Below are 10081 nucleotides of genomic sequence, written 5' to 3' on the forward strand. Positions count from 1 at the left end.
TACCCTCTTTCAACTTCAAACCATTTCCCCTTGTCCTACTATTATCGGCACTTTCAAAGAGTTTACACCCCTCCTGATTATAGGTACCCTTCAGGTATTGAAAGGCTCCAATGAGGTCACCCCACAGCCTTCTTTTCTCCAGGCTGAACAAGCCCAGCTCCCTCAGCCTGTCCTCATAAGGCAGGTGCTCAAGCCCCCTAACCATCCTCATGGCCCTCCTCTGGACCCTCTCCAACAGTTCCATGTCTTTCTTGTACTGAGGGCTCCATACCTGGACACAGTACTCCAGATGGGGCCTCACAAGAGCTACTCTCCCACTCACTGCCGAGCTACTCTCAAGGACTACTCCTCCCAGTCTGTACAGGTGCCTGGGGTAAAAAAGCAGAGGCTGCGTCCCTTTCAGTGCAGGTGTATTGAAACAGCCATTTCCAACAGTTCCACCAAGCAAGACGAGCTTCTAGAGGCTGCACCTAACAAGCAAGTCAGCCTTTATGTCCAACCTCTGCTCCTCTACATGCTCTGCACATGTACAGTCCCAGCTTGCCCAGCGTGGACCACCATGTGCCACAGCCACCACCAGTGCCAATCTGCAGACACCCACCCAAGTCTCGGTGTGCTGAAATTCACCCAGCTCCGTGTGCTGGCACATGAGCCTGGTGACCACCCTAAGCAATTGCTCTAGGTCTGACTTTTCATGTGGGAGCTGTCATCTGCCTGAAGCTGATGTCCAAACCTGGATGTAAAGCTAATTGCCTAACAGAACTGGGACTGTGTTACCTTAGTTCTGTATAGCTGGTGTTGGGAAAGGATAGCGCTAGAGAAGTACCCAGGAGTTGCTTGTCTGTTTGAAGTGGAGCTCATACGTGTGTGACAGAGTGGATACCTTCAAGCTGAGGTTTGCATTAGCTGTCAGATTTGCCTTCTCAATTTTTTCCAAGCCTGAACACACTTCCAAACTTCCTGATGGCAGCAGGCCTGCAGAACACTGCTTTCTGCCTCTGGTTTACAGAGGGCAGTAATGTGTTGTATACTGTATAAATGCTATAGTGTGCAGGTCATCCGCTTGTGTGATATGCAGAAAACTTCTCACTGCACACACACACACACAGATGGGTGTTCCTTGGGCACAGAGGAGTTAAGCCAACACCATATCTCTGCACTTTGCTATACTGGCATCTAAATATAGATCTTTTCGCAAAGCCGAAGCTGTGTTTATTCTTCCTGCTACAAATCTTAAGACCTCAGGGGTGAAAAAGCAAAATTAAAAAGCAAAAGAAAGAAAAAGAAAAGCTACAATTTCCAAGAACGCAAGTTTCCATTTAACACCAGTGCCAAAACCATAAACCTCGAACTGCAGGAACACGAGTGAACCTCTGCGAGTCATTTTTGACGCTGCACTAATTTTGCTTATATAAATACCCATCCATCAACTTCCCTTACAGCAGCTGAGGATTAGAGCAGCCCTAAGCATTGCTCATCCGAGTCAATGCGAGCTGCGCGCCGTACAAAAAGGAAAGTCTCTTTTCCTCCTGCCGCAACAGGTAACTGCGTTTAACTGAGGAAAGCCGTCAGGCTCCAGCCCCGCTCCTCCAACCGCTTATGCTTCCCCAGCCTGCGAGCTGAGACCTGAGCTGCGATAAAGCTGGGAAGGCGAAGCTCCGGGCTCACTAAAGCACAGACAGAGACGAGCTCTGCCCAGAGGCAGCCGGGACACCCCCGTCCCACCGGCCCGGCCCCACTCTGCAGCCCCTGCCCGTACCCGAAGGACAGCCGCTACCCCGTGTACCGCCGCCACGCTCTGCCAGCCGTCTGGGGACATGGCTGGGGATAAAAGCGGGGCCGCCCCTCCTCATCCCGGAAAGGAAGGAGGGCTGAGGAGGGAACGGGAACGCCCGCTCGGCACGGTCCTGCCTCCAGCTCGCGGCTCGGCTCCCTGCGATGCTGCCGTGGGACGAGGCGGGGGCTGTGCGGCCGGGAAGGCTCTCTGCTGGCCGGCCTCGGTTCAGAGCGGAGCAGTCTGATCCTTCACGCCCCGAAGGATGCGAGTGACCGCGTGTCCGTGCTGCGGACATACCTGGGCATCTCCTGGAGAGCCGAGGACCCGACCTGTAGTACGTCGCGTTACTTTAGGGCGAGTTTGCGGGAGGGCCCTGCTGCCTGCCTTCTGCTGGGAGCGCACATAGCATCCCCGGTGTCCTTTGGAAGCGGGCGCCTGTGGCTCACACAAAGAGGATGGGCTGGCGTGGGGAGGGTGCTGTAGAGTAAAGCTACTCGGTGACATTAGATGTGAGGGCTGCTGATGTGGGCATAGCCAAGCAGGGCTTCTCTTTGTAGCACCTCGCTGCCGCATCTGATCGATTTTCTATTTTCTCAGGGGAAGCAGTGAGCCCCACGGAGACGCACCGCAGGGAGCATCCCCCGTTTCGCATCTCGCTAGGTGGACTATGGTGGCAGGAAGATGTTGGCTCGGAAGAGTATCATCCCTGAGGAGTATGTGCTGGCACGGATTGCTGCCGAGAACCTGCGCAAGCCGCGCATCCGGGACCGGCCACGCAAAGCCCGCTTCATCGCCAAGAATGGAGCCTGCAACCTGGCCCACAAGAACATCCGCGAGCAGGGGCGATTCCTGCAAGACATCTTCACCACCTTGGTGGACCTGAAATGGCGTCACACGCTGGTCATCTTCACCATGTCCTTCCTGTGCAGCTGGCTGCTCTTTGCCATGATGTGGTGGCTGGTGGCTTTTGCCCACGGTGACATGGATCCGAGCACAGAGAACACTGCAAACAACACCAAGTGGACGCCGTGTGTGACATGTGTCAGGTACAGCACAGTCGGGGGGGACAGAGAAAGGGGAGGGACATGGCTGCCTGCTGCCCCATCGATGACTGAAATGCAGTTTTTGGTTTACATGAACCATTGTGTTTGGTTGAGACAATTGAAAAGTGCGGTGTTTTCCTCTAGATTACGTAAATTCAGCAAGCCTTCTGGGCTTGGAAAATGCTGTACTGTAGATTTCTTTGATTCCTTACAGGATCTGAAAGAGAGGGAGACCTGCTGCTTTTCATGTGTCTCCACACTCTGTGGGTGACATACCTTGCCTGTCAAGATAAGAGCCTGCTACAAGAGTGGGTATGTGTTACACGTATCGTAATGTTGTCTGTGGCAGCAGGAGCATCCCAAGTGTGGTGCGAGCTGTGAGCCGCACTGGTGGAAGGTGGCCTGCTCCAAAAGCACTGCCTGGGAGGTAGGCACCCGCCAGAGGTGTCAGCTGGCAAGAAAAGTGCTGCTTAGGGCAGAACGAGATGTGTTTCAGGATGACACTTATGAGACAGCTCCAAAATGCCTGGCCTTTGGTAAGGCCAGCAGTTTGACAGATGAACTGTTCCCACAATGTGCATGATTTATCGGACAGTGAAAGCTTAAGGGACTTCTGGGTTAAATGTCGTCTGTTAAGAAACGCATTTTCCTCTCTGCCCTCAAATGGCAGTTTTCAAGGCTGTGGCAAACTGATCATAAGTACACAGGAAAGGGGGAGCATGTTAATGGGAGGTGAGGGTAAGCAATAAGATCACCCTGTCATCTCATCAGTAACATGTCTTTTTATAGCAGCAGGTGCTTTTAAGCGGGACAGTCTGGGTTCAGGATGGCCAGGCTGCCCAATAGCAGCAGCCTTGACACATTGCAGTGACTGTATGAGAGTATCTGCTTATCTTTTAAATTTCTGTTCCGTACAGTTTTTGTGGCAGCTCAGCAAGCTTGAAGGCACCTCAGGTCTGGCTTATGAGGCAGTTTTCATTCTCCCCATGCCCTGCCCACCCCCCTGCCCCCCCACCCTCCCTTTTATTTGTTTATTTATTTATTATGCTGTTTTGCTAAAGGGGAAGAGAAAACAGAGATTTTCCAAGCTGACCTCCATCAAGTTGGAGATCAGGAGCAGTGGGAGGTGGCTGTCTTATTTCCTTTCCATTAAGTGGTCAGAAACAGTTACCTCTGACATGAGACATCATGATCCAGCTGGCGCACACTGGGGATGTCCTCTGGGGTGTGACCCCCTGCCTTTCTGTTGTACTGCTCCCAGAGGAAAGCATGTGTGAGATTTGTCCAACCCCACCAACTTTCTGGGGTCCTCTGTGAGGATGTAACCCTATTTGGTGGAGGCCCCCTCAATGTGTATCTCCATGGTGCTCCTGGGCCACGCCACAGAGCCTGGTCTGACTGCTGAGGGCATCATGCCACCAGGACAAAGCAGAGCCATGGCCTCTTGCTGTCTCGCTGTAGCCCCAAATGCAGCATCCCCGTGCCAGCAGTTCTCCCTGCCATAGAGACTGTCTGAGGGCTGGTAATGAGCAGAGCCAATGAACCAGTGTGCCTTTGAGCTTTAGCCCTTGGCAAACAACACCTGTCACACTCTCCTGTGAGTACCTGAGGTGTTTCAGCCAACAGCTGCCTACGTATCCATGGAAAATCTTTTCCCTATATCTTTTTAAATCTGGCCACCCCCTTGGGCACAATATGAAGTAGTGCAAGATTAACTAACATTAAGATTGCTGATATTTTTAAGAGTAGTGGATTTAAAGCGTACCTAATATTGTGTATATATAAATCAACATATAATATTAATATCTGTCAAAACAGTGGCAAATATTTTTTTAATTCACTTTCCTGAGATTTAGGCCTGCAGGTATTTCTGGAGAGCTTTATTGGGTGGGTGCCATTACAAATTTACAGGGAAATCTGGCTTTAGGAGATTCTAACCACTGCTGCAGGGAACTTGCACAGCACTTCAGTTTTTCAAAGTACTTCAGGATTTCTAAGGCTAGTAGCACTTTTGCCACACAAGGAAATGCCGTCCAAAGAGAAAAACTGTTGCAGAGCTTAAAAGTGAGGGACCTGGAATAGTGTGGTTGAGACAGAAGAAGGGGAAATGGACAGAAACTGGAACATAGGAAGTTCCGCACAAATATATGCAAGAACAACTTTACAGTGAGGGTGATGGAGCACTGGAACAGGCTGCCCATGGGGGTTGTGGAGTCTCCTTCTCTAGAGATATTCAAGACCTGCTTGGCACCTACCTGTGCGACCTGCTGTAGCGAACCTGCTTTGGCAGGGGTGTAGGACTCAATGATCTCTGGAGGTCCCTTCCAACCCCTACAGTTCTGTGATTCTGTGACATTCATGGCTCCCTCCTCACTTGTTCACCATGCTGTACAAACTTTTTGCTTCTGATACTGCCACTCTAAAAAGGTGTTTGTTTGTTTTTTTCTTTTTTCTTTTTTTTTTTTTAATGATGACTATCAAAGGGAATCAGAATATTTAATTGCACAGAGCTTTAAGTTGAATTAAATTAAATTAAGTTTTAGCTGGAAGCTTTATTCTGCATGTACATGACTACTCATTAACACAGAAACCATTCCATGAATGAATGAGCTCCTTCATCCCTGATTTCTTCAGTATAAATTACAAGAATAAACTCCTCGGTGTGAGGGAATCTGCCACAGACTAACAAAGCAGGAGAAAAAAAAAAGAGCCTAAGTTCTTTCAAGGATGTCTGTGCAGAGGCTGGCTGCTTTTCCAAAAGATGACCATTCTCATTCTACAGAATATTCTCCCTGGAATTGCCTGTTCTGTTTTAATGTCTCTTTTTGATCCCAGGCCTTAGAACTGTCTTCATGGACAAGATATATATTTTCCGTAGGTAAAGCCACACTGAGCATGGGGATGGTTCAAATGTTGGTAGACTGCACTATGTCAAAAGGGTCACTATGTTAGTTCATGAGACCCTGTGTGCAAAATATCTACTGTGTAAACACCAAGGTACAAGTTTAGGGTATGAGAGACTTTGGTGAAGGGAGTGCCATTTTACAAAAGTGAATGAAATAGCCTGGTGTTTATCTGAGAAGTGATATTGTGCACTATTGTAAATAACATGTTTTGCAGACAGCATCCTCTGATGTCCAATAGTAAAGCATTTTAGAGATACACTTCTACAACCCACTGCTGTGTTGAAGTTTTCCAACTAGCTTTGCCACAGCAGTGAGCTAAACCCAAACCCTGGGCACAGCACTGTCCTTCAGCTGAGGTGCGTCCTCCCTCTGCAACCTGATTCCATAGGTGCAAGGCGTGCAAGGGTGTAGGTCAGGTGCAAGGCGTGCAAGGGTCTGGGAGGAGTGATAAAGCTGGGAGTATCCCCTTTCCCTCCAGGAAAACTTGCTAAAGGAGCTCATGACAAAGAGTGTCAGGTTTTGAAAATGTAGTCCTGAAGCTTTCCCAGTTTCCTTTCCCTGTGCAGGCTGGTGGGAGAACTTCAGCATGCCAGCCTGTTGCTCACCTATCTATCTCCAAAAGCACCGCACCCTGCCAAGAGCTTCACGGAATGTAGAAAGTGGAAAGTCTTGCTGGGAGTTAAAGCAGTGTCAGCTAATGAAGTGTGCAACGTTTTTCTGAATAGAGAATCTAGTGAGCTTCTCAGGGTCATCAAGAATTAGAATTGCTTTTTTGGGAGCTCAGGCTTTTATGTCTTCCCTCAACATTATATGTACCACTTATCATACAAACACTGAATCATCGAATGTGCAATGTTAGCAGAAGGCTTAAATTTACAAGAACTGCAAAAATAGACACTTCAGTTTGTTTCTACTAAGCATGTGCTAATAGCTTATCAATTTATGTCTGATGGGCTTTGAAGTAACTTTGTACAATCTTCCTCCCCAGGTCTTTCACCTCTGCTTTCCTCTTCTCCATTGAAGTTCAGGTGACCATTGGTTTTGGGGGCAGGATGATGACAGAGGAGTGTCCCTTGGCCATCACGGTGTTGATCCTGCAGAACATTGTAGGTCTAATTATCAATGCTGTCATGTTGGGCTGCATCTTCATGAAAACTGCTCAAGCTCATAGGCGAGCAGAAACCTTGATTTTCAGCCGGCAGGCAGTCATAGCCGTTCGAAATGGCAAACTTTGCTTCATGTTTCGAGTGGGAGACCTGAGGAAGAGCATGATCATAAGTGCCTCCGTGAGAATCCAGGTTGTGAGGAAGACTACAACCCCTGAGGGAGAAGTCATACCCATTCACCAAGTAGATATCCCCGTAGATAACCCCATTGAAAGTAACAATATTTTCCTGGTGGCTCCCTTAATCATTTGTCACGTCATAGACAAGCGCAGTCCTCTTTACGATATCTCCGCTGCTGACTTGGCGCTCCAGGATCTGGAGCTTATAGTGATACTTGAAGGAGTCGTGGAGACGACTGGCATCACAACACAGGCGAGAACCTCCTACATAGCAGAGGAGATTCTGTGGGGCCACCGCTTTGTGCCCATCGTCACTGAAGAGGAAGGCGTTTACGCCGTTGACTACTCCAAATTTGGCAACACAGTCAAAGTGGCAGCACCGCGTTGCAGCGCACGAGAGCTTGACGAAAAGCCCTCAATTCTCATCCAGACCCTGCAGAAAAGCGAGCTGTCCCACCAGAACTCCCTGCGTAAACGCAACTCCATGAGGAGAAACAACTCCATTCGGAGGAGCAACTCCATGCGCAGAACCAACCCCTCCCTCATGGTGCCCAAAGTGCAGTTCATCACACCCGAGGGGAGCCAGAGCGCCTCCGAAACGTGATACACAGCCTTGTGTGGGGTCAGGGGGAGGGTCCAAAAATAAATTTCATTCTACTGAAGAAAATTGAGAATGCAGAAAAGGACTGGGCAAGGACTATTTGTTCCATTACTTACTGAAAGCACTACCTAATGGCATTAGGAAACACATTAGCACTTAGTGTATGAATTAATAAAAGTGGCACGTACACTAAAAGAAACACAGTTCACTTATGTAATATAATGTGTATTTATACTTCTCCTAATGGCATGCTAACTTTTTTTTTTATCATAGTTTTTCTGCCAGAGGTCTCTTTCCCATTTTCTTCCACTGTCTGTCACAAAGTATGTTTTTATCCTGTATTAGTGGGTTACTCACCCACAGGCAGAAGTTCAAAATGGCTACATATCGATAGCTTGCACATATTTTGTGTGAGATGTTTTGGTATCAGTTTTATAAGGGTGAATCCTTTGTTCTTTTGAAAGGAATAGCTAAATTCCTCAGTGATTTAACAGGTGAAGAGGAAGGATTTTCCCATCAGTTTTCTAGATCCTTTCTTTCCATTGTTTTATAACATATATATTTTGAAAGCAGTCCCAGTAGGTGAAGTGACCTGACCATGCCAGAATAGAGCTTCTGCAGCTAGCTCTGAGCAGCATTTCAGCAGCCCCACAAAATGGTACAGCCTCTTGCAAAGTGCTGCTCTTGTTCTGCAGGTGGGATACAGCGCAGCAGGACAATGTGTGTTTGTTATGTATTTGTAACCCATACTGAGAGATTCAAGTGTTCCCAGCCTCCCCTTGAGCATCTGAGGTGCTAAAGCTGAAAAAAAAAGCATGCACCTTTTCAACATTCTCCTTGTACTGGTTGAAGACCAAATCCTGTTGTTTTTATTAGTCTTGCAGATTAACATACTGAAGAACAAGAAATGTATTTCCTTCACTTACAGTACTTTATGTAGGATGAAGTCTGTTTGCTTCAGCAAACAGTTGTTTTTGTTTTTCCCCTCTGTGGATTCATGAACCGGAAAGAGAGGATCATGGCAGTAGTATTACAAGTAATAGTATTTTCAAAGCCAAAGCCATCAGAGTAGTTTCCAGGTGATGCTGATGGAACACTGCTACCTTTTAGCAACGTCGCACATGTGTTTTTATACAAAATGACATTGAAAGCTGGTGGTGAGCACCTGTTCTCTTCAAATCACGGGGCATTTCTTATCTAGAACCTTTGCCAAAATGTCCCCACAAGATTTTCTAGAAGACTAAGTAGAGGTAAAACAACTAATTGTGTCACATTTGGTAATGCTACATGGATGGATGCTTCTTTCCAATGTGAATACCAAGTATAATTCTTGTTCACAGAAGTTGCCTTGATGTCTCTTTCTTAGGAAAGGTACTATTTCTGTGCTGACTCAGTAAGGCACCCAATCACTTAAATACTCCTGCAATTGTAAGTATCTGCTTACTCCTTCCAGGTTGTGCAGTCAAGAGCAATGCTGAATTCTTATTCTCTTTGGAAGCCATTTCATCAGCACTTGTACAGTCACTTTACAGCTTCATTTAGAGTTGGGTGGTGGCATGGAAGGGCCTGGCTGTGTAAGTGTAGCCTCCTTATATGTGGAGCAGGTGCTGTCCACGAAATAAGCACCAACAAAATGCTTCATCTGAAGCACTAACAGAAACTGAAGTTTCTGCTAGAAGTGTTTATTCCTGGCCTGCCCATTAATGTTTTGGGAGGATGTCTGGTGAACATCTGGAGATATTAATCTGCCTGTTATGTGTCCAAACAACGAACATCTGTAGCTTCCAAGAAGAGTCAGAACGAACATATACAATTTGTCTCTGGCCTGCATTTGCAGGGCTGTGAATTTCTGTGAAGCATCCTGCTTGCAATACAAATAAGTCAAATGCTGCACAAAAGCAAATTTTCTACAAAATAAAAAAGTGACAATAATGATTTATTCTGTCTCTAATTTTCTGCTCATGTCTTTTCTATTTTACTTTCTATTCCCCATTAATTTTTTCTGGATGAATAGTCCCACTTGTCCCTCCTCCTTTTCCACAGACTCTTTGAGTATTAATTTAATACTTTTTAAATACAAGAGCTTCTCTATTTTAAATAAGAAAATGTCAGGGAGAGCCTTTGTACCCTCTGCGAATAGACAGAAGAATCAGAGTTACTGTGATGGGAACATGGAAAGCAAACAGAGAGCACTCAGAGGTGATACAAAGCATAGCGCTCCAGGGCTGAAGCCAACCTCTCAGTAATGGTATTTGGAGGGAGCTTCCCCCAGCGGCAGGTCACCCCACAGCTGTCACTTTCAAGTTTTCTTGTGCCCTCTTCCAACACACCTTACCTGGAGTAAGCCAGGGTCAGGGCAGGACCTGGGGTGGGCACACCCTGAACCAGAAGGGTGAATAGGGGCCTAGAGGAGGTACAGCAGACTGCAGACATCCCAGTCACCCTTCCTGGGCAGTCCCAGTGCACTCA

General features: G+C 47.3%; 1 protein-coding gene across 1 annotated transcript; it reads left to right on the forward strand.

Annotated features, from left to right (window-relative positions):
- The first annotated feature begins 1958 nt into the window (after nt 1–1958).
- KCNJ8 (potassium inwardly rectifying channel subfamily J member 8) lies at nt 1959–9551 on the forward strand. The gene is made up of 3 exons (XM_015869327.1): nt 1959–2111; nt 2375–2823; nt 6715–9551. Exons 2-3 carry the CDS (start codon nt 2459–2461, stop codon nt 7613–7615), a joined length of 1266 nt encoding a protein of 421 aa, XP_015724813.1. The 5' UTR covers nt 1959–2111; nt 2375–2458; the 3' UTR covers nt 7616–9551.
- The last annotated feature ends 530 nt before the right edge of the window (nt 9552–10081 follow it).

This window comes from Coturnix japonica, chromosome 1 (assembly GCF_001577835.2).
Source record: "Coturnix japonica isolate 7356 chromosome 1, Coturnix japonica 2.1, whole genome shotgun sequence".
NCBI lineage: Eukaryota > Metazoa > Chordata > Aves > Galliformes > Phasianidae > Coturnix > Coturnix japonica.

Coding starts and splice junctions, on each gene's coding strand:
- KCNJ8 (XM_015869327.1), top strand. CDS start 2,459: ATGTTGGCTCGGAAGAGTATCATCCCTGAGGAGTATGTGCTGGCACGG. Junction 2,824..6,714: donor CCGTGTGTGACATGTGTCAG/GTACAGCACAGT, acceptor CTTCCTCCCCAG/GTCTTTCACCTCTGCTTTCC.